The 25,266-nt window shown below is 39.9% G+C and overlaps 1 protein-coding gene across 1 annotated transcript; it reads left to right on the forward strand.

Moving 5' to 3' along the window:
* The first annotated feature begins 5,653 nt into the window (after positions 1-5,653).
* LOC143880697 (uncharacterized) lies at positions 5,654-7,928 on the forward strand. Its single transcript, XM_077383671.1, has 2 exons — positions 5,654-6,130; positions 7,548-7,928. Exons 1-2 carry the CDS (start codon positions 5,654-5,656, stop codon positions 7,926-7,928), a joined length of 858 nt encoding a protein of 285 aa, XP_077239786.1.
* Positions 7,929-25,266: the final 17,338 nt, after the last annotated feature.

Consider the following 25,266-nt stretch of genomic DNA (forward strand, 5'->3'; position numbering starts at 1 on the left):
TTATTTTTAATGAAAAAGAAGCTTGGAATTGGAAAAATGATGTGGAAGCCCCCTTATGTGTTCTAAATGAAAACTCATCATGTGAGACACCTTCCCTTGAGATTTATTTACCAAATCCTAATGAGTCACCAATTTCATCTGGTGATTCAACTCCCATGAGAATGAGAAGTCTTGCTGATATTTATGATTCATGTGAGTTTGCTTGTTTTGCAATGGAACGTTCTAGTTTTGTTGATGCAGTGAAAAAGAAAGAATGGTGTGATGCAATGAAGGAAGAGATTGATGCAATTACGAAGAACAACACTTGGACATTGGTGAATTTGCCACCAAACAAAGAAGCAATTAGACTTAAGTGGGTCTACAAGTCTAAGCTAAATGCTAATGGTTCTCTCCAAAGACACAAAGTTCGGTTAGTTGCAAAGGGTTATGGTCAAAAGCTAGGTATTGATTTCTTTGAAACATTTGTACATGTGGCTAGAATGTATACTATTAGAACTGTTTTGGCTTTAGCAGCTCAAAAGAATTGGCAAGTTTTTCATCTTGATGTGAAATGGAGAACTTAAGGAAGAAGTGTATGTGGATCAACCTCAAGGCTTTGAGATCAAAGGCATGGAGCATAAAGTGTACAAATTGAAGAAGGCACTCTATGGACTTAAACAAGCGCCACGAGCATGGTATAATAAAATTGACAGGTATTTTCTTGAAAGCTCATTCCAAAAGAGTGCTAGTGAACCAACTCTTTTTGTTAAAATTCATGGCGATGATATCCTAGTTATTTGTTTATGTGTTGATGATATGATGCATACTGGGAGTTCTCTTGATATGATTAAGGAATTTAAAGAGAACATGTTGAAAATTTTTGAAATGTCAGATTTGGGTCTATTGCATTATTATCATGGAATTGAAGTCATTCAATGATCCAATGGGATTTTCATAAGTCAGACAAAGTATGTTTTAGATTTATTGAAAAAGTTTGGTATGACAAATTGTGCACCTGCAAAAACACCTATGAATACTAATGAGAAACTTACTTTACAAGATGAAGTTGAAAAGCCAGATGAAAAGAATTTTAGAAGCATTGTTGGTCGTTTGATTTATCTAACTAATACAAGCCCAAATATTATGTTTGCAGTTAGCATTATTTTTAGATTTATGCACAATCCAAGCAAGCATCATTTTGGGGCAGCAAAGAGAATTATGAGATACATCAATGGCACAATCAATTTTAGTATTGTGTACTCAAAAGTCACTAACAATAAATTGATTTGTTTTTCTGATAGTGATTGGGTAGGTTTCATTGATGATCAAAAAATCACAACGGGCTATTGTTTTAGCCTTGCATCGGGTGTCATAGCTTGGGCATCCAAGAAGCAACTTACTGCTCTCAAGCACAGAAGCCGAGTATATTGCTGCCACAACTACAGCTTGTCAAGTAATTTGGCTACGAAGGATTTTGCGTAATTTGAAAGAGGAACAAAGAGGGCCTACATGGATATTTTGTGACAACAAATCCACAATTGCCTTGAGAAAAAATCCAGTTCATCAAGGAGGACAAAGCACACTGAGATTCGTCACCATTTCATTCCATAAGTCACGGACAAAGAAGAAGTGGAACTAAAGCATTGCAACACTGAAGATCAAGTGGCGGGTAATTTTACGAAAGCTTTGCCAGAAGAAAAGTCCAAGAAATTTATTCAGATGATGGGAGTACAATCATTCACATAGGAGTACAATCATTCACATAGTTTGAATTAATGGGACATGTTGGAAACGTAATTCAAATTATGTTCTTGCTAGTGGGCCCCATCAAAGCTGCTTTTTAACTTTATCTAGATAGAGTCCGGTAGCTATATAGTAGGAAGTTGAATTCATATGTAATTAGGATTGGAAGAGTCCAAAATGGGTCATTTTTTATAGATGGTATTCGGTCAAGCTATTATATATATAGGTGTGTGTGTTGTTGACGTGGATATGGGAGAAAAAAGAAAATAGTGACATTCATCCCCTTCAATAATAAAGCTTCTTCTATTATTTTCTTTCTTGTTTAGTATTTTGTGTTCATAAAAGATTACAGGTACGACCGGATCTCATCCTATAAGGATGGAACCAGGCAGGCGAAGAACCTCCCTTTATTCGAAGTTGAGGCCAGCCACTGCTCTAGGAGACTCAATTCTGTGTCTGAAGGTTCGGCCATGGGGTTGGGCGCTTCGATGTCCTTCTTTCACAATCACCAAAAGTGAAAACTATGTAGAACTTTGGGATCAACTTTTATTACAAAGATGCGGAGGCCGACACTTTTATTAGGCCATTACGAATCCTTTATCTGTGAGAAATCGTTCTCAATGGTAATCCTGACACTATAGATTTAGAGAGTGGGTACCATACCTGTGAAGAATCTAGAGCTCCAAAGGGTATGTCTAGAGAGGGGAAATGTGACGAGTGGACTTCTAGTATAACCCTCACTGGGCTGGAAGCCCTATGACGGTGATTTAACTCTATGTTCCCTTCGGTTGGCCAATACAATCAAGGGACTATCCTAAAAAAATAAAAAGTAACATGAAGCTTACGTGGAGAAAGATTACCTGCAAGAAGTTAAGTTGGTGTGATTACGCTCCTCATAGTGTGTAGCTGTCAATAGAAACCCTTGGGAGGACAAAGCTAGGAGTACAGGGCTCTTATGGTTGATAACACTAGTCTGCTTGGAACCTTCCTCGACAAGGCTAGAGAGCTCAGGGTGCAAGGGATCGGTAATGTGAGTTCAGGGAGAGGGCTGGATGAGAGTTCTCTTTATATTTGGGTGGGGACTGTTATGTATGTTTTGAGGTATTGTGTCCACATCTTCCTTATCTTTTCATTGTATGTGGGGGTCTCTTAGGAATTTGTTGTATCTTCTTGGTTGAAGGGGTTGTCCCTATTTAGAGTTGAGGGAAGGGGTAGACCTATGAATAAAAAACGTGGTGTCCAACCATACGGGGCAGTGGCTAGCCGGACACGCATCCTCTTTGGGATGGGCTATGGTTAATTGACTACGACGGCTGTCAGGCAACGTCCGTCAGTCTTAGAAGTGAAGATTCCTGGCGGCACCGCCCATTTGTGGGGGGTATGACTGGATATCAATGACCTCAAAGTGATGGTCATTCGGACACCAGTGTCGGTTGGACAAGAGCTGAGTAGTCAACTAGCTATCGGTCATGGGGCACCGTTTGGCCAGCCAGGTTGGTGGCATTTGGATGGTAGGGTGTAGGGTAGGCCTACTGCATGGGGGAAGTTTGTGTGTTTCTTGGTTTGGGGTTTCATGGTTTGGATTCTGGGGTCTAGGGCATGGTGTTTGAGGAAGTCTTTTGAAGTCCAATCTATTTCAGTTAAAGAGACTTGCTCATCATCAGAGCACAAGACTGTGCATGGTCGGCACCGTACAAAATGGGGTCTCTACATATACCCTTCTTTGGCCGAAGATAAACAGTATCCAAGAACCAAAGTCTATGAGTTGGAATTTTGTACGTATGACTAGGCGCATTCAAGGTCCTTTGAGGGTCCTAACCGGATCTCGCTACGAGGTGTTCCATGATGATTATTTGGGCAAAAATCCCTCATCAAAGGTAAAAGTTTAAAAACTTGAAAGATGAAGAATATCGAAGGAAGATGATGGACACAAAGACTTCGATATCACCATATGACTTCGAGGGAAGTATTCTTTCTCTACCGGGGAAACTGGACGAGTTATGTAGGACCTTCCCAAACCAGAAAAGATGGTGATTCTGGGGATAGCCTTCAGTTACCGAGTGCTAGGTAAAGATGTTGGGTGATGCAATGTTACATGCATGTGATGTATGAGCTTGTTGGGCATAGCTTTATGTTTACCTACTGTTGAGGTGTGGAGTGATGAGATGTGACATGCTTGTATTGTACGAGCTTATGTGGAGATAGATTTCCGCCACCCAGTGCCGAAGGGGGTGAGATGATGTGATGTTATGTGCTTGTGGTGTAAGATCTTAGGGGTAGCCTTCTGCAACTCGGTGTTGAGTAGAACTTTGTAAGGGGCAGATCAGGTAGTCTTAAGAGGCTTCACTCCTCACTCCTAGGGGTCAAGCGATTTGGGACTACCTCGGAACTTCGATGCAAGTTTTTTTCTTTGGGAGGTAGTTGGGTGCCTGATCAGAGAGAATTTGAATTTTTTATGGCTTGGATGTTTCATTGTGGGTGAAAAAAGGGGGTTGGATCCCTGATGGCCCTAAAGGCTTTTCCCCTCGTCTCGTAGGTCAAGAGGAGATTAGTTTAAAATTCCTTTAGAAACTGTGCAGCTCTTTTCTTCAAGAGGGGAAATTGGTACTTGATAGTCCTAAAAGATTTCAATGCATGTCCCAATTGCCCTAGGAATTTCACTGCTCGTCCTGTTTTGGGACTGGATGGGATTTCTGATGGCCCTAGAGACTTCACTCCTCATCTTGTAGGTCGTGATCGAATTGGAATTCTGGTAGCCGTAGAGACTTCACTACTCATCCCATAGGTCAGAAGTGGATTGGATTCCCAATAATTCAAGAGACTTCATTAGCTCGTCTTCAAGTCGGAGAGAGATTGGATTACCTATGGTACTGGAAACTTCACGGGCGCGTCTCTTGGGCAAGATTGGAATGGACTTCTTGGATATTCTTGAGGCTTCCCTCTAGGTCAGGAAGGGATTGGATTTCATGAGATTTTAATACTCAGCTCCATGATAGAGTTGAATTGGGCATCCTGATGGTCATGGAGGCTTCGCTCCAAGTCAAGAAGTTATTGGATTTATGACGGTCCAGGAGACTTCCCTACTCATCTCCAGCTCAGAATTGGATTGGACTTCCTAATGGTCCTAGAGGCTTTGCTCCAGGTCAGGAAGGAGTTGGATCTCAAACGGCCCAGGAGGCCTCACTGCTCATCTCTAGGTTAGAATTGGATTGGACAACATACTGGTCTGGGAGGCTACGCCCTATCTCAAAAAGGGATGGATTTATGACGGAGATGTTAAATTTAAAAGTATATTTTTGGGTTGCTTTTATTTTATTTTTATTTTGAGAAATGTAGTGAGGACAATATGTATTTTGTGTCCATGGGCATTTTGGCCTTTTGTTGGCCTATCTTGCACATGTGTGAGCCACACATGTTTGGTCCATCTTTTCCCACTACCCACCTATTTGAAATTCAAACCCTACTTGAAACTCTAAACCCACCACTTCCCTAAGGATTAAAGACTCCACTTTCCCATACCCACTACCACTTACCTCAGCCATTTTCTCTTTACTTTCCATTGACTAAGCCTATTCTTATTAACTCCTTTTGGTAGAGATTCTCCACTATCTACCTAGACCTCCATTGAAGCTCTTGTGTTCAAGCTAGTGTTTGAAGCTTTCTCATATTTTCTCTATGTATTGAAGCTTTCTTCTCACTTTTTTGTTCTTGTCTTGTATGTTGTTTTCTTCTTTCATATATTGAAGCACATCTCTTTTGGGTATTGTTCTTCTTCTACTTTGCTTGTTGATCTTGGGCTAGTGTAAACTTCGGTTGCACTATTTGAGAAGCGGATATTCCGGTGTTGTGAAATCCGTCTTTCTCTATATGGTATCAAAGCTACAAGGGTGGTAGTTGGTGCTTGTCAAGATTTCCTTGGTGAAGAAGTTTAATGGGTGCTTTGAAGATGAATATGAGTGGAAGAGTTAGTGGACTCGGTATTGAGTTATTAAATCAATCAAATTACAAGATATCGAGAACATGTATGGAGTCTTATCTAGTGGGAGAAGATTTATGGGAGGTTGTTTGTGGCAATGCCATTGTAGCTCCAAAAGATACACAAGAAAATGTTGATGTATTGAAGGCGTGGAGGATGAAGAATACGAAGGCCGAATTTCTTTTGAAGAGGTCTATTTCACATGACTTGTTTGAGTACATCATTGGGTGTAAATCGGCGAGTGAGATTTGGATTACCCTTGATGGATTGCTCAACAAGAAGAATATGGCTCGTCTACAAATGTTCGAGAATGAGTTGGCAAATACTACACAAGGTAATCTCTCTATTTCCCAATTCTTTTTGAAGATCAAGAATCTTTGTTCACAGATTTCTCTATTGGATCCGGAAGAGCCCATTTCGGAGGCACGAATTGTAAGCCCAATGGTTCCCACCTTGGCATTCCCATCTTCTTTTGATGATTCCAAAACACAAGTGATTTTATTTCACTAATGTGTTTTGAATGTCTTAGTAGTAGATCATGATAGTTTGATATCAAGGTTGCTTGGATCAAGGCCACGAAGCTCTCATTGGACCACATTCGGAAGACCAAAGACGCTGGAGATCCAAGATGCAAGAAGACTTGAAGCGGTACAAAGTGAAGATCATTTTATTTTAAGTCCTTTTAAATTGTATAAATGCAATCCTAGTTTAGGTTTTGAGAAGCATAAAATGGAGTAAATCACACACCCCTAAATAGACTTATAATGGTAGAGTGATTGCCCTTGTGGTGTTCCAAGACTTTGGAACCCTCATAACAATCCCATCTACGTGTGAATAAGAAGTCCAAAAGACCCAAATCAAATTAGCACAAAATCTGAAAAATCTGTTGAAATTAGGCTTCTCGGAGCTATTCTCTCGGAGCTTCGAGAGATTGTCTAGGGATCAAATATTCAATCCCTGCTTGTATTCTCGGAACTCCGAGAATGGTCTGAAAGCAAAAAAATAGCGGTTGGGACTTCTGCAAAATTACCACTATGCCCCTGTAACGGTCATATTTGGTTATTTCTTATTTATATGGGTTCTAAACTTCACCAAATTCAAATCCTTACACTCTAAAATATTATTGGAACATCCTAAGAGTGATTCAAGCTTATTTTATGCCTCTCAACCTCTAGATTAAGGATTTGGATTATAGACTCTCATTTGTACATCTTCTTCAAGTTTGTAAACCCTTGTGAGGGATATTGTTTTTCTTTTCTTCAATCAATGTAAGAGGGCAAGTGTTGGTGGAGATGCGTAGCCATTTCTATAGAGCGAGTACCGAGGACGCAGAGCTATCCTCAGTGTATTTGGGTTGATTCCCCTCCGTTAAGGGAATCGGACTAGTGAAACCATCAAGAGTTGTTGGTGGAGTGGAGTAGGTCCTTGGTTTGGACCGAACCACTTAAAAATCTCCGGTGCACTCTTTCTTGTCTCCTTTATATTTTATTGGGTTTCCACCTAGGGCCTACGCAAATTCCACGAATGAAGCGGTATATTATTCGTGGGTTGAAAAGAGAGTGCATTCCTTATGTTATGTCGATTCAAGGGTGGGATTGGTAACCTTCTATGGTGGAATTTGAAAATCTTCTTGCTTCACAAGAGTCTTTAGCTAGACAAATGGTGGATTGTTCAATATCCGGGAGTGAAGGAGAAGCATTAAAAGAAAAAAATTTCAAGTAAAGGTGGAGATGAAGGAGGATCATCCGTTATGGGTAATAGAAACCGATGTGTATCAAGTGTTACCGATGTGGTAAACTTGGGCATATACAAAAGGATTGCTGTGTGAAATTGAAGGATGGCAATGTAGCCGAAAAAGTTGATGATCCAAAACATGAAGAAGATTGGGGTAAGATGTTTCGTGGCAGAAACTACTACGGTGGGTGCTTTGGCATCCATCAATTTTGAGGATGATTGGATTGTCGATTCCGGTTGTGGGCATCATCTAACCGGCGACGAATCTAAGTTCTCCAAGTTCCGAAAACATGAAGGCAATGATGCTATAATCACGGCGGACAACACCATACATCCGGTAGAGAAAGAAGGGGTCATCATCATTGGTGGAGCGAATGAGGATCCCATTACACTTAAGAGTGTGTTTCATGTTCCCAGCATGAAGAAGAATCTCTTCTCAGTGGCAAATGCGGTGGATGCGGGAAATTATGTTTTGTTCGGGCCTAAGGCGTTGTAATTTCTTCGGAATATTTCAAGCTTGAAGGCGGATGTTGTTTACACCGGTAAGAGAGTTAAAGATTTATTTGTTTTATCGGCTTCAACCTTATATGTGATAAAATGAGTACAAATGATGGCGCTTCAATTTGGCATGCTAGATTGGGTCATATTAGCATGGATAAATTGAAGGTCATGGTGATAAAGAATCTAGTGAATGGGCTACCAAATTTGAATTCCTTTGGTAGTATAAAGGTGTGTGAGGGTTGTCAATATTGTAACGCACGTCGTCTTACATTTGACAAGTATCTTTCAAGTTACAAGGCTCCATTAGAGATTATCCATAGTGATGTAATGGGACCTTGTATGACACCTTTATTTTCCGGCTTCCGCTATATGTTATTATTTTTTGATGATTCTACTAGATTCACTTGGGTGTATTTTATAAGGGAGAAATCCGATGCATTGTCTAAGTTTGTTGAGTTTAAGAAGACCGTTGAAGGTGTACTTCACAAGTCGATCAAGCGGTTGAGAACAGATAATGGTGGGGAGTTTACTTCCGATGAATTTTCTACATTTTGTCGTGATCATGGTATCCAAAGGGATCTCACTTGTGCCTTCACGCCTCAACAAAACGGAGTGGCGGAGAGGAAGATTAGGCATCTTGTGGAAACTTGTAAAAGTTGGTTGTATGCAAAGAATTTACCCAAGGCCTTATGGGCGGAAGGTAAGGCTTATGCAACTTATGTGATTAATCGGGTGCCTCTTAGTCCGATTAATATGAAGTCTCCTTATGAGTTGATGTTTGGGGTGAAGCCTAGGGTCAAGCATTTCAAGGTTTTTGGATCCATTTGCTATGTGCATGTGCCGGATGAAAAGAGAACCAAGTTGGATGCTAAGGCGAAGAAGTGTATTTTCATTGGGTATGATGAAGGAACAAAGGTTGGAAGTGTATGGATCTTACAACTCACAAGTCCATTATTTTAAGAGATGTTGTGTTTGATGAAGTCTCTTCTTATTATGGTTTGGATGGTGGTCCAACTAATGGTGTGGGTGTAGATGAGCACATTCTTGTTGAGGTTGAGCCTCAAGCAACAATGAACTTGCCTTTGACACTAAATGCTCCAATGGAATTTGGGTCTTCTTCTTCTTTGCCGATGGGGGAGCAAGGTGATAGGGGGAGTGATGTTGCATGTCATGTTCAAAAAGATGAGAAAAATGAAGAAACTAATGAAGAGGAGTGTAGTGCAACACATCTTAGAAGATCAAAAAGAAATATTGTCAAGCCGGCACAGTATCGGGATGGAAACATGGTGAGCACTTATTCTTGTTTCCTTTCCGGTCCATTTGATGACAATAAGCCTTATTGCTTTGATGAAGCAAAAGGGGTGAGAGAATGTAAGGATGCCATGGATGAAGAGATGAATGCACTTGTGAAAAATGAGACTTGGGATCTTGTTTCTAACCCTAATGTTGTGAACCCGGTGACATGTAAATGGGTGTACAAATCGAAGCGGAAAGCGGATGGGAATGTGGGTAGGTTCAAAGCAAGGTTGGTGGCTAGAGGGTTATCTCAAAAGTATGGAGAAGATTATGAGGAGACCTTTGGTCCCATTGCCAAGATGACTTCCGTTTGAGTTGTAATTTCATTGGCCGCTTGTCATAGTTGGAAATTGTTTCAATTGATGTGAAAAATGCATTTTTGTATGGTGAGATTGACAAAGACATCTACATGGAGCAACCGCCGGGTTACAATTCAAGTGATCATCTGACTCATGTTTGCAAGCTCAAGAAAGCTCTTTATGGGTTGATGTAAGCCCAATGGTTCCCACCTTGGCAACTCCCATCTTATTTTGATGATTCCAATACACAAGTGATTTATGATCACTTATGTGTTTGATTGTCTAAGTTGTAGATCATAATTGCTTAAAGACATCAATGCTTGGATTGAGGCCAAGAAGCGCTCATTGAACCACATTCGGAAGGCCAAAGCCATCGAAGTCCAAGATAAATGAAGACTTGAAGAGTCCATTGAAGATCAAGTTATATTAGATTGTATTAAAATCCAATCCTAGTTTAGGATTTTGAAAGGCATAATTAAGGAAATAAACACACACCCTAAATTTATAAGTGATTGTCTTTGTGGTGTTCCAACACCTTGGAACCCTCATAGCAATCCCAACTTGGTGTTAAGTTGGAAGCCCAAAAACATGAAGTGAAAATCTGCTCTTCATAGGCTTCTCGGAACTCCGAGAGAAATTCTCGGAACTCCGAGAATTCTCGGAACTCCGAGAAATGGTCCAGTAGACCTTTTTTTCATCTTCTGTTTGTATTTCCGGAACTCCGAGATTTTTTTCTCGGAACTCCGAGAACACTACAACGGTCGGAAAAATGGCCGTTGGGAATTTTGCTGGAATTACCACAATGCCATTGAACGGTCATATTTGGTTTTTCCTATATATATGGGTATTCCAAACATTCAAATGATCAATCCTAACACTCTTAAACTTCATTTGAACATCCAAAGAGTGAATCAAACTTGATTATGCCTCTCATCCTCTAAGATTAGGATTTGGATCTTTAGGCTATATTTGTACATCTTCTACAAAGTTGTAAACCCTTGTGAGGGATTTTTGTTCTTTATTTCTTATTCAAGAAATTGTATTCGGGCGAGTGATCGGAGAAGTGTAGCCCACTCTCCGTGGTGAAGATTGCCACCAAGGTTAAAGGTAATCGGAATTTGTAATCGGCACCGATCTTCACCGAAGTTAAGAAGATCACTTAGTGAAGCCATCAACGGGTCTTTGTCGGTGGAGTGGAGTAGGCCTCGCGTTTTGAGGACCGAACCACTTTAAATCTCGGGTGCACTCTCTCTTGAACTCTAGCTCTTTATTTTGCATTGCACCTCTAGATTTAACTTGTGTGCTTGAATTTCATTTTGATCTCTTAATTTCCAATTTAGGTTTGAGTTTTCAAAAGATTAAAACTTGTTAGAAACCTAATTAATTTTCACTCCTCATAGTTGCCGTACTCGGGACCACCCTTGGAATTTCACTTGGTATCAAAGCAAAGGCTCTTAAAAGATTTACTTTTTTTAAAATCTTTGGTAAATTTTTCTTTAAAAATTTCAAACAAGGGAAAGATCATAAGATCTTTGGCAACTTTCTAATTGTGAAATGGCGGATAGAAATGGAACCGGACTTCCGGAGGGCCATTCCACAACTATACCTCCCTTCTTTAATGGGTCCAACTATGGACATTGGAAGACAAGGATGCGCATTTATCTCCTTTCGATAGATGTGGAACTTTGGCACATTGTTGAAAATGGATACATGTTGCCTTCCAAACCATTTGAAGAATGGAATGTCGTAGAAAAAAGGCATGCAAATTTAAATTACAAAGCTATAAATTCTTTATTTTGCGCCTTACCTACGGAGGAATTTAATCGAGTTGCTCTTTTTTATTCCGCCAAGGTTATTTGGGATACACTTGCCGTTACCCATGAGGGAACATCTCAAGTTAAGGATTCCAAAATAAACTTGTTAAAGAGCAAATATGAAATGTTTAGAATGGATCAAAACGAAAGCATTTCTGAAATGTATACCCGTTTTTCTAAAATTTCTAATGAATTAGCAAATCTTGGTAAATCTTATCCTACTGATGAGCTTGTGAGTAAGTTGCTTAGGTCTCTTCCTCCATATTGGGATCCAAAGGTAACCGCCATACAAGAATCAAAGAATCTCAAGACGCTAACCATGGAGGAGCTTGTAGGATCTCTCATCACCCATGAGATGCTCCTCACTAGCCGACAAGAGGAGAAGAAGCCGAAAGAGAAAGAGAAAGAGAGTCGATCTCTAGCTCTAAAAGCCTTCAAAGCAAACTCATCATCCTCTAGCGAGGCGGATAGCGATGAAGAAGAAGCTTTAAGGAAATTTAAAAGCTTATGGAGAAAGAAACATAAAAAGGATAAAACGAAGAAGAAAGAAGAAAGTGAAGTAGAAGGAGGAATAAGGTGCTATAATTGCAGGAAGGCCGAACACAAAAGACCGGATTGTCCACTTCTCAAGTCATCTTCCTCAAAATACAAGGGAAAGAAAGAATGGAAGAAACATAAAGCTCTTGCCGCCGAATGGGATGCTACTAGCACCTCGGGAAAGAGTTCAAGCGAAGGGGAAGAAAAGAAAGACGATCTTTGCTTCATGGCACTCACCCATGAAGACGAGGTAAACTCTAACCCTTCATGTTATTCATCTAGTGGTGATAGTGAAAAAATATCATATGATGAATTGTGCTCAACCTTGCACTCTCAAATTTCTAAAAATAAAGTTCAAAAGAAATCCATTTCAAAATTAGAAAATGAACTCAATTTTTTGAAAAATGAATTTTCTTCCAAATCTCAAATACAACTTGAAAATTTTAAACTTGAGATTGAAACCCTTAAGGGTTGTTTGGATGAGAAATCTTGCCAAATTGCAAAACTCCAAGATGTGGCAAGCTCTTCCAAATCTTATGAAGATGAATTTAATAATTTTCTAAATCAAATAACCCATCTTCATAATGAAAATGAAAGGTTAAGATTATGTCTCCATGGATTCTTAAATGGTGACAAAATTATTGACATAATCTTAAAGAAGACTAGTCAAAGACCTAAACATGCATATGATAGGACTAGCGTATCTAACCCTCATGTTAGATGCCATTATTGTGGAATCAATGGTCATTACTAATTCCAATGTGCATCTAAGATTAGGGATTATGGTGGAACCAAGAAATCTTGGGTTCCCAAAGCCCCCATATGATTTTCATCATATATGCTTAGATTAGGGGCTAATACTTAAAATTGATATCTTTTTCAAAGTTAATTAAATATCCCCTCTTATGTTGAATAAAAATTCTAAATAGGGGGAGTTCTAGGTTTGTCCTTTTCCTTGAAAAAGGGGGAGCTTTAAATTGAATATTTCATCCATTTGTTTCTCTTTTACCCCAATCTTTTTTATTGATGCCAAAGGGGGAGAGAATTATAGTGGAAGGAAAATATGTATGCTTTTATTGAAAAATCTCTTGTGCTTGTCATCATCAAAAAGGGGGAGATTGTAAGCCCAATGGTTCCCATCTTATTTTGATGATTCCAATACACAAGTGATTTATGATCACTAATGTGTTTGATTGTCTAAGTTGTAGATCATAATTGCTTAAAGACATCATTGCTTGGATTGAGGCCAAGAAGCGCTCATTGAACCACATTCGGAAGGCCAAAGCCATCAAAGTCCAAGATAAATGAAGACTTGAAGAGTCCATTGAAGATCAAGTTATATTAGATTGTATTAAAATCCAATCCTAGTTTAGGATTTTGAAAGACATAATTAAGGAAATAAACACACACCCTAAATTTATAAGTGATTGTCTTTATGGTGTTCCAACACCTTGGAACCCTCATAGCAATCCCAACTTGGTGTTAAGTTGGAAGCCCAAAAATATGAAGTGAAAATCTGCTCTTCATAGGCTTCTCGGAACTCCGAGAGAAATTCTCGGAACTCAGAGAGAAATTCTCGGAACTCCGAGAAATGGTCCAGTAGACCTTTTTTTCATCTTTTGTTTGTATTCCCGGAACTCCGAGATTTTTTCTCGGAACTCCGAGAACACTACAACGGTCGAAAAATGGCCGTTGGGAATTTTGCTGGAATTACCACAATGCCATTGAACGGTCATATTTGGTTTTTCCTATATATATGGGTATTCCAAACATTCAAATGATCAATCCTAACACTCTTAAACTTCATTTGAACATCCAAAGAGTGAATCAAACTTGATTATGCCTCTCATCCTCTAAGATTAGGATTTGGATCTTTAGGCTATATTTGTACATCTTCTACAAAGTTGTAAACCCTTGTGAGGGATTTTTGTTCTTTCTTTCTTATTCAAGAAATTGTATGCGGGCGAGTGTTCGGAGAAGCGTAGCCCACTCTCCGTGGTGAAGATTGCCACCAAGGTTAAAGGTAATCGGAATTTGTAATCGGCACCGATCTTCGCCGAAGTTAAGAAGATCACTTAGTGAAGCCATCAACGGGTCTTTGTTGGTGGAGTGGAGTAGACCTCGCGTTTTGAGGACCGAACCACTTTAAATCTCGGGTGCACTCTCTCTTGAACTCTAGCTCTTTATTTTGCATTGCACCTCTAGATTTAACTTGTGTGCTTGAATTTCATTTTGATCTCTTAATTTCCAATTTAGGTTTGAGTTTTCAAAAGATTAAAACTTGTTAGAAACCTAATTAATTTTCACTCCTCATAGTTGCCGTACTCGGGACCACCCTTGGAATTTCAGTTGAAGCAAGCTCCAAGGACATCGTATGGTAAGATTGTCGAATACTTGCAATTTTGTGGTTATTTTGCTTCTAACTCCGATTCTAGTTTATTTGTGAAGAAAGACAAAGGCTTGCTTGTCAATGTGCTTCTTTACGTCGACGACATAATAGTTACCGGAAATAATGATGTTGAGGTTGCAAAGCTAAGGAAGGAGCTATATTCGTTTTCAGATGAAGGACTTGGGAGAGCTAAGTCACTTTCTTGGCTTGGAGTTGGAGCCCTTAAAGGATGGAGTGCTAGTTTCTCAAAAAGGCTATGCGGAGAAATTAGTTGGAAGATTTGGGATGAGTCAAAGTAAAAGATCCTCTACTCCTCTTGATCCCAATATAAAGATAAGGCGGGGAGAAGGCAAGCTTGTTCCGAATCCGCGGCCATATCGTGCTCTTGTTGGTAGTCTCATCTGTAACACTATCACTTGACTGGACATTTCTTTTTCTGTTAGGCTTGTTAGTCGCTATATGCAAGTGCCACAGAAACCACACTTGGAGTTGGCAAAGAGGATTTTGAAGTATGTGAATTCTACCCTTGACTTTGGGTTGCTTTACAAGAGATGGGTTGATTTTGTGTTAAATGGATTTATCGATGCCGACTATGGAGGGGACTTGGATGATCGGAGATCTACTTCCAGTTATGTGTTTTTGTGTGGATTGATGGGTGTTTCTTGGTGTAGTAAGAAACAAGACTCGGTGTCTCTTTCAACAACGGAAGCGGAATATAAGGCCGCCGCTCTTGCGTCTCAAGAATGTGTTTGATTGCGGCGGTTGATTGAAGATTTGCATTTACCTATTCACAAGGCGACGACTATTCTTAGTGACAACCAAAGTGCACTCAAACTTGCCACAAATCATGTTTGTCATGCAAGAACAAAGCATATCGAGATCGAACATCATTTCATTCGTGAAAGGTGCTAGATGGTACAATTGGTGTAGCGGAAGTGAAAAGCAAAGAGAACATTGTCGATATCTTTACCAAGTCACTTTCCAAAGGACCATTTGAGCTACTTAGGGGTAAGCTTGGACTTGTTTATAAAAATTCACTTTAACGGGGAGTGTTAAATTTTAAAGTATATTTTTGGGTAGCTTTTATTTTATTTTTATTTTGAGAAATGTAGTGAGGACAAATATATTTTTATTTTGAGAAATGTAGTGAGGACAAATATATATTTTGTGTCCATGGGCATTTTGGTCTTTTGTTGGCCTAGCTTGCACATGTGTGAGCCACACATGTTTGGTCCATCTTTTCCCACTACCCACCTATTTAAAATTCAAATCCTACTTGAAACTCTAAACCCACCACTTCCCTAAGCATTAAAGACTCCACTTTCCCATACCCACTACCACTTACCTACATCATTTTCTCTTTACTTTCCATTGACTAAGCCTATTCTTATTAACTCCTTTCGGTAGAGATTTTCCACTATCTACCTAGACCTCCATTGAAGCTCTTGTGTGCAAGCTAGTGTTTGAAGCTTTCTCATATTTTCTCTATGTATTGAAGCTTTCTTCTCTCTTTTTTTTTCTTGTCTTGTATGTTGTGTTCTTCTTTCATATATTGAAGCACATCTCTTTGGGTATTGTTCTTCTTCTACTTTGGTTGTTGATCTTGGGCTAGTGTAAACTTCGGTTGCACTATTTGAGAAGCAGATATTCGGGTGTTGTGAAATCCGTCGGGTGTTGTGAAATCCGTCTTTCTCTATAAGAGAGGAGGGAATAGATTGAATGGGCTAACTGATTGGAAGGATTGGAGTGAATAGTAGATATCGAGGCTAAGAGCTCTCTTTTGTGCTGGAGAATACATGGAGTCAATTGGTGCTAAAATTCTTCTTCCATTGCAAAACCCTTGGGCATTGGCTCACCTCATAGGTTAGGGAGAGACTAGTATTTCGAAGGTCCCAGAGGCCTCGCTGGATCGCCTTGAGGTCAGAAGGGGATTGGACTTCTGATGGTCCTACTGACTTTGCTAGCTCATCGCTACGTTGGAAGGAATTGGTTTGACTAAGAAGATTGGATTGGGTTACGTAGAGGCTTTGCTCCTTGTCTCTGAGTAAGAAAGGTTGAGATGGTTCACCTAGAGGCTCCACTCCTCGCCTTCAGTGAGAAAGGTTGAGTTGGTGATTGAGGAAATTGGGTGATAAAAGCCCTATTGTTTTTCATTTTGCAGCTTTTGATGATTTGAAAATTGCAGAGATATTTCTCATGGAGAGAAAGAGATTGGCTCTTGTCTTGTATCTATCATTTTATTCTTGTGATAATATGGAATTAGCAAGCTATTGATTGTAGCTATTCTTCCATTTCTCTCATCTATGCTCGTTAAATGCAAGCTTCTCAATTCACCAACTCCGAGCTTGATTCAACCTCATGCACCCCCTCGCTTGTGGTATGCCAAGTTTCTTATCTCCTATAAAAAAAATCCCCCCAAAAACTTATAGATCCAATTTTAGCAATTGAAAATTACTGCGCCTCTAAAATTTGACGAATAACTCTACCACTAGTTGTGCTCTGCGTCAAATTAGTATCAGAGCCTGCAGGTCGTAGAGGGGAAAAGAGAATAAGATTAGATCTAGAAAAAATTCTGGAAAGTTTATGAATCAGATAATAAATATTCTAGATATGGATCGTAACTAAGTTTGTTGCTAGTAGCAGGAATTCTGACCGAGAGTTCCAAAGAATTTCAGAAACAGCCATCAATCTGGGACAATATCAAGATCAGTTGTTTCTGCGGTGGAAGATGCTCACAGATCTAGGAACACAATATTATGCAGATCGAAATATTTTCTGTGTTGTTCAAGAGTTTTCCTCTGAATTTTCACTTTTTTTTGTTCTGCGACTCTGGTCTTGAAAGTCTTAGCTTCCTACTGTCCATCCTCTTTGAAATCTGGTTTGTTTGTGATAGAAAATTGCTTAGCTTCATAAAGGTCTGCAGCTAGGTTTTCTAAACCTTGGGACGATGTCTACACTTGAAATGGAATTTCGTGATATGAAATTAGAGGGTAAGAGATGTGTTGAACGAGTAAGGTAGAGTTGAAGGCTGAGGTTACATTTCCACTGCATTTATTTCTCTCCTGTTAAAATTCTTATAGTTGAATGCATTTGAATTGGGTGGCTGTTCATTTTAAATTTTATGTGCCTGTTAAAATTCTTTTTATGTGCCTGTGGCTGTTCATTTTAAAAGAACCCCTTGATTCTTGAACTGGATTTGGTTCGTCTCTACCTGATGGTTACAAACATAGTAAAATGACACTCAGAGTCCAATTGAATGTTCAATTGCTCATGAAAGTTTTTGATGATGTTTAAGGCTGCTTATGAATGTCTCTAAAATCCAATATAACCGTTGCATGCTGAGGTTAGTTCAAAACAGCACACTAAGCAAATGAGCATTCATTCTTGCTCAGATTTATAATAAGGATGATCCTGAAATTCGGCTACAGAGTGCTTGTCCAAATGCTTGTGAATGCCATTTGGAATCTTGCATTCTTGATGCTTTAAGGATTGAGCTCGGCATTGACTTTGAAGCATGCGCAAGCCGAACTAAATCATAATGTTTGGTGGAGCACACTGGCTGTTTGCTGAATCTCTTAGAAAGAACCGAACATCTGAAGTTGAGCATAATTCTGCTCAATAACTTTTATTTCATGTGCTTGTTATCAACCATTATCAATCATGTATTGAATTTCCTCTTGAGGAGACGCTCCATGAGAGTTCTTCATCTCAGTTGAAGCTCCTAAGTTTAGTAAGTGGAACCAAGTGAGGCTGATCGTGGATCCATTTGGAAGTCCACTCATTAGAGAGTTTCTATTATTATAACCCATCCAACACCATGGATCCCTCTTGATTGGAGTATAGTATTCCATCTGAAGGTGGACTCCTTAAGAAGGCTAGCATACTGTGTTTTCAAAGTAACCCAATGGTTCAACATAGATAACACAGCACTATGTGACCATGTGGTGTTTGAAAATCAGCCCGAGTGATGCCCAATTTCCTTGAGTGAGCCCTGAAATTGGAACCAATAGACTTCTTTATTTATGGCCCAAGAATTACAAATTTCTTATGTGTTGACATAGCAAACCAGGGCCTAGTAAAATTGGATTGCAAAGTGCAAAGTTGTGTTCTTGAAATACTTTCGGGACGTTGATATCAAAGTCAATGGTATTCCCAAAATCTGAATGCAGTCTCTAGCTTGCTAGTGTAGACAAACTTGTTTAGTAATTACAGCATCAGCAACTCACTACCTTTGTCAATACTTGGGCTCAAACATCTGTTAACTGCCCTCACCGGGAGTTTGTTGTTTCACCAACTTCTTTAGTAATTACAGCATATGGCAGTGTATAAAATCCAATAGCTCGGCTACAGAGTGGGACGTTATATCCTTTATTTTCAACTCGGTCATTCCATCGGTTTTTAGAAGGAAATATACAAGTCCAAATCCCAAGCGTAGCTTATGGAATTTTCGTATAACTCCATAGTTTTGGATGCAGGGATGGTGTTGAGCCTGAACACTTCCGTTTAACATATGTTTTCCTTTAATTCTGGAACTTATTAATCTAAAGAACTTTCTTCAGGCCTGGAGAGTGATTAATCGTTCTTCAACAACCCAGGTCGAGAATTAATGAGACCTATTATAACTGGACACATCAGTAAGGCCACGTTTTGGATACCCACAAGATTTAAATTTGGATTTTGGATTTCTCACATTTGCAGTTGACATTTGGAACTTGATCAGATCCTTAGATTTCCAAATCAGCTACAACAGTGAAAAAATATCTGATTTTCAAATCTGTTCTGCAAGATATTATTTGGAAATCAATATTTGTAGCATTACCTTCACCCTCGCTTGCTCCTCGACCTTGCTGCAGCAGCAAGCAAGATGCACCAACACCCCCCCCCCCCCCCTCTTCTCTCTCTCTCTCTCGCATACATCATTCATGAGCATGAGGATGATTGATGTATTTTGTATCCAAATACAAAAGCATGAGGTATCCAAACGTGGCTAATAGTAAAGTAGAGTCTCCTTGACAGTTCAAAGTTACAGAAATTTTCAACATCATACAAGTTCAGCAAGGTTTTGGATGAAGTAATCACGTGCTTTGGAGTTTGCCGCCGAATTATCTCTAAACTTGGGCCAACCAAGAACTCATGAGGCTTGAAAACTTTCCAAAAGTTATACATGTTGAGGAACTTTTTGGTGGTTACTTTTCTCCCCTCTGACATATTAACTCATGGTAGCTCTTGAGGCAGTCACTCCAAAACCTTTCCAAAGCCTAGGCTTGTTTCATTCACTACTTGTTTAACCTCAGCCAGTGTTGGTCATGGATCACTACGATTTCATGATTTGTATGCTTCCACAACTTACCCTGCATAAAAAAGTGGGTGGATTGAAGGCGTCTGCTGATCATAGAAACCTCAATTGAGGGCCCTTTTAAGGACTGAGCACTAATCAACTGGGACTCCATTCGGCCATTGAAATCTGTTATTAACACTAGTCTGGTTATACTATTCGGGGGCTGCAATTCACAGCAAAATTCCATGTTGGAAGCTAAATTCAAGGATGATCAGAAGTTACCCAGAGAGTAGAGAGGTTTGACTTCAATTGAGAGGCAAATCTCAATCAACATCCCCTCCCTTTCCGGTTCAGAAATTCTGAAACTTGATGACCAGTCCCACAGACCACCATTCCAGGGTCACGTCTTTCCTTGCTTTATCAAACATCTTACTCAGCGGATAACTGCAAATTCTTGCTGTCATATTGCATACCACTTATTAAGTTTGCACCAGGGCTGGTCTTTGCGAATTGACCACCACTCCATGCCTCTGCTTCGCTAGCACTTTCAGAGCTGCCATAGCCGTTGTGAAAGATTAGCTCACAGTGTATCCCAGGGAAAGAAATTTGCTTACTCAGGTAATTAACGGGAGCAATCTTCTACACTCAAGTGATGTAGCAGCAAATCGATTCAGAACCAAATCATTTCTATAAAATTCATTCTAGCAGCAAATTATTTTAGGAATAGAATACATCAGCAGCATTATTAGCAGCAGCCATAGTGTGGACTGAGTTTCAATCCACTGTCTGCAGTCAAGTATGAGGCGAGAGAAACACCTGCACTTAATTTATCGATAAGCTGAGTTGCGCTAACACTTACATCTATGGATTCACCATTTTTTCATCACATTTTTTGCCATGGTGATGTTGAAGTCGAGTGCATAATTTGGGTCAACGCCCTTGATGCCTATCAGATATACTATAGCTTCAGCCATCGTAAGATGTTACGGCCCCCATTCCCCCGATGGGAGGAGGTCCGTGACCACTTATTGAGGATCTATGCCCCGACAGAGTATGAGAGACGATGTGAGGAGGAAAAAGTCTGTCAGGACCAATGGAAAATGTTTTTGGCCCAGCATCGTAGAGAATGGTATACTCGCCAAAAATGAAAGGTTGATCTTGATGCCCTCACCATGCAGATGGAGAGACTCCAGACTCAAACAGATGCATCTTCTTCTCCACCCCCATAGGCTAGTGATCAATAAGGGGAGGAAGAGATTGCGGCTGACATTGAGGGTCCACATGACCAGTCAGGAGAGGTTGTTGAGACCACTACTTTGGATCCTAACTGCGATGGCGATAAGATTGACAGTAGCAATATTGTTTAAGCTAGTGAAGAGCCAGATAATCCTAATGCTAGTGAAGCTGACTGCGACGGTGAGCCTATTGCGGAGCATGCAGGGCTAGATCCTTTAACCCAACCAGAGATTATATCGAGCAATGATTCTGATGAGCAGCATACACTTTCAGATGCCACAAATAACATTACCTTTGCCACAGTTGCAGAGGGAGCTGTGGCAGGTATTATTCATGTAGAGATGGTGCTGCCTATAGCTGCTACACCCGACATAAATGAGATATTTGATGATATTACAACTAGTTGGCAGGGCAGACTATACTATACCAGGTATTATTCATGTAGAGATGGTGCTGCCTATAGCCGCTACACCCGACATAAATGAGATATTTGATGAGATTACAACTAGTTGGCAGTGCAGACTATACTATACCACTACCACTTTAGGCAAATGCTTGTTTTGATGTGGACTACTACCACTCTAGACTTTCACAATTGCAAGGATGATCCATTCCTAATGAGATGCATCCGGCACAGTGAATTAGAATGCTTACAACTCTTGATGCGAGAGTGGATCATCTTCATATTTGATCTAGGAGGACATGGTCAGCTAGAGTTGATGCGAACTCGAGGCTGAGTTCTTCTCAAGAATGGGAGTTTGATGTAGAGCATCCCCAAGTACATCAGCTCATCATGTGACTGTATTAGCTTAGATAGTGCTAGTTGTAGTTTTTACCTTCTGTGAGAGACCTCTTGTTATATATGTTGTCATTTTTCTTTGTGAGGTCATTTTAGTATTTTTACTCACTATAGGAGGTTTGGGCATTTAAGTTTCATTAGGGGTAGCTTGGTCATCTTATATTGTAATGGGCTATTGTTAAAAATTTTAGAGCCCAAACAAATGACTTTTTCATTACGAGAGTATGATATTGATACTAGTGTGGAGGTAATCATGATCCCTTGATTGAAGGGATACTTACAAGATTACCTACAACAATGAAAGCTATCACAATCCCTTGATTGCAAGATAATTTACAGCTCACAATTACTATTACAGATTTACAACAATTAAGGCAATCCCTTGATTGCAGCTTATATTTGCCCAGTATTTCCAATACTCCCCCTAAAGTTGGAGCGTGAAGATTCAACACGCCCAACTAGATGATAATAGAACGAAAAGCATTTCTCCCCAAAGGCTTTGTGATATCACACGGGTACTCTCCCGGGGCTCCCGCACCCGACACGTATGGGGTGCGGGTACGTCTGGGTACGCCCCGAGTACGTCCGGGGTACGTACCCCATTTTTTTTTTAAAAAAAAAAAAACTAGTTTTGGTGGTTGGGTGCGTGTTGGGTGCGCACCACGCGTACCCGACACGTCCTGCTTCTTCCTGCTGCTTCTCTTTCCTCTCCTGTACTTCTCTCTACTTTCTCTTGTCCATTTACTTAAGATTTACATGTAAATAACGGAATACCCCCCTTTTGGATTTATTAAAAATAGTTTCAACACCCAAATCTAAAAGGAAAAAAAGTCAACTCTCCAGTTCTAGTACAAAATTCAAAGAAAAATGGTCGGGTCAAAATTTTAACTTTCTTAACTTCCAAACGGTAGGGTATTTTTCAAATTTTAAAAATTCATAAAATCTATTTTGTCCAAACATTATTAAATCCCAAAAGTCCGGTAAAAAAAATCTCATAATTTGGTCTCTAAAAATTATTCATCTTGTTAGGCACTGGTCAACACATTGGTCAACACACTGGTGACAGACTTTTTTTTCTAATGAATGATGTATTGATGCCTCATATTATGAAATATGGAACTTAATCACTTATGAAATGAAGAGTAATATTAGAATTTTCCATTTTGGTGATGTTATTGTTATTTGATTGCTCTACAATTTTTTATAAATATATATAAAATATTAAAATATATTATTATATTCGGCGTACCCGAACGTACCCGCACCCGGTTTTTTTGGCAAATCACATACCCACGTACCCGTGTCGTGTCGTACCCGCACCCCGTACCCGTACTCGTGCTTCATAGTCTATAAGCTGGTTGGCAGATGATATGTGTGAAGGCCGTAGTAATCCTGATTGGATTTTTTCTCGAACTATATGACAATCAATTTCTACGTGCTTTGTCCGCTCATGGAAAAGTGGATTTGTAACAATATGAAGAGCAGCTTGATTGTCACAAAAGAGAGTCATGGGCTGTGGATGAGAGATGCCGAGATCAGTTAACAAATATTTTAACCAGTGCATCTCATAGGCAGCCATAGCCATGGCTCGATACTCTGCTTCGGCTGATGAGTTTGACACTGTATTATGCTTCTTTGTTTTCCAAGAAATTGGTGAGTTGCCCAAAAAAGTACAATAACCTGTCATGGACTGGCGAGTCATGGGACAACGAGCCCAGTCCGAGTCACAATAGGCAGTTAAGTGAAGCGCAGTGGATGAAGAAAGTAAAATTCCTTGTCCTGGGCTTCCTTTCAAATTTCGAAGAAGACGAATGGCCGCATCAAGGTGTGGTTTCGAGGTGCAAGCATGAACTGGCTAAGAATATGGACACTAAAATCAATGTCCGGTCTTGTGATGGTGAGGTAGATCAAGCGACCAATGAGATGCCGATAAGAGGAGGGATCGTCCAAAAGTTCACCATCACGGTCAATCAACTTTAAATTTTGCTCCATTGGAAAATCAGTTGTGCGAGCACCAAGTAGCCCATTTCATCAAGTATTTCTAAAGCATACTTGCGTTCTGATAAGTTTAAGCCTTTAGTAGATCGTGCCACTTCAATACCCAAGAAATACTTGAGTGAACCAAGATCCTTGATATGAAATTTGCCATGTAGGTAAGTCTTAAGACGCTCAATGGAAGGAGAGTCATTTCCAGTGATGATAATATTGTTAGACTATATGCTCTGAAAAGCCAGCAGAATGACATTTATAAATTAATAAAGGTTTATTTCATGACATGAATGGGTAATTATAATAATGAATGTGTGTGATGTGCTTGTTTATTGACACATGTTCGTCCTTAGGTAGCATAGTAGAAATGTCATGCTCAAAGGATTCACAGATCTAAGGGAGCAAGGAGATATGACATCTCGGTTCTATGCAAGCCTTAATAGTTCCTAGTTGGGAAAGAGACTGGACATCTCTTTCTATATACAACTAGGATCAGTCTTGCCTACATGCACGTGTCATGAGGTGACTTATCACGGTCATCTGTTGAAATACAAGGTTACAATCCAAGAGGGGGGGTGAATAGGCTAATTAAAAATTTGGGGCTTAATTAATTGGATTACTAAAATCAATTTACCAATTAAGCCTTAACATGTTTAACACTTGATCAATTAATAAAGATATTAAGAGTTAGGGTTTGGATGTTACTTTAAGCATGCATTCACTAACCCTTGTTTAATTAAAACATAGATACATGTTAGGTTAGAGATTACCAATCACCACAATGTGCAAGTGAGAAGGAGAAGAAGAAAGCATCCACAAGGGAAAAGATTTATAGTAGTTCGATCACAACTTGACCTATTCCACTCTTCCAAGTTTTCCTCCTTGGGATTCTTCACTAACCACTAAGATTCTTCAAAGGGCGAATCTCAAAGCCTTACACCAATTCCTTCTTCAAAGGGATCACACCCTTTTCTGCACGAAGCCTTTCCGAGGACACCTTCCTCGTACACTTGATTTACCTTTCTTTCCGGGCTAAATCGGAGACCCTCAAACATAGAATGAAGAAATAAAAAGAAAGAAAATCTCAATGCCTCTTGATAGGCGGATTACAAAGTTGTAAACTCACAAACTTTCCAAAGAATATGTACAAATGTAAAGCCTAAGGAGATCCTCTTGATAGAAAGTAAAAATCAAGTTCAAAGAGGTTTAACCTTTCATATAAAAGTTTAGATTCAAGAAGATGGGATTTGATCTTCAAAAAAGGATGTGTAGAAAGGTTTTTTATAGTGTATATATAGCCCACAAGAAAATATGACCGTTTGGGGGTAAAACTGTAATTTACAGGGTTGAAAAAGTCAACCTGAGAAAGCCCCAACAACCTGCGAAAGCCCCACTATTTCCCAGTCGCGGCGGTCGACCGAGGCACGGCGGTCGTCCGCCCTTATCGGGCTCTTCTTTTGAAATTTAAAATCCATACCGGCGCGGTCAACCGGCCCAATGGCGGTCGCCCGGCGAGGGCTTACTGTTTGAACTAAATTTTCGCTCAAAACACTATTGCGGTCAACCGGACCGATGGAGGTGAACCGCCCACACCATACTGGATTGTTTCTGTTTGAAACAGAACGTATCCGCGGTCGCCCGGCTTGCCCCGGTCGACCGGCCTGATAGAATCCGAGATGGCCTAGATTTCCAGGTT

Source organism: Tasmannia lanceolata, unplaced genomic scaffold (assembly GCF_043159265.1).
Source record: "Tasmannia lanceolata isolate RefF3 unplaced genomic scaffold, GAP_Taslan_0.1 ptg000007l, whole genome shotgun sequence".
NCBI lineage: Eukaryota > Viridiplantae > Streptophyta > Magnoliopsida > Canellales > Winteraceae > Tasmannia > Tasmannia lanceolata.

Coding starts and splice junctions, on each gene's coding strand:
- LOC143880697 (XM_077383671.1), top strand. CDS start 5,654: ATGGGTGCTTTGAAGATGAATATGAGTGGAAGAGTTAGTGGACTCGGT. Junction 6,131..7,547: donor CCATTTCGGAGGCACGAATT/GTAAGCCCAATG, acceptor ATGGCAATGTAG/CCGAAAAAGTTGATGATCCA.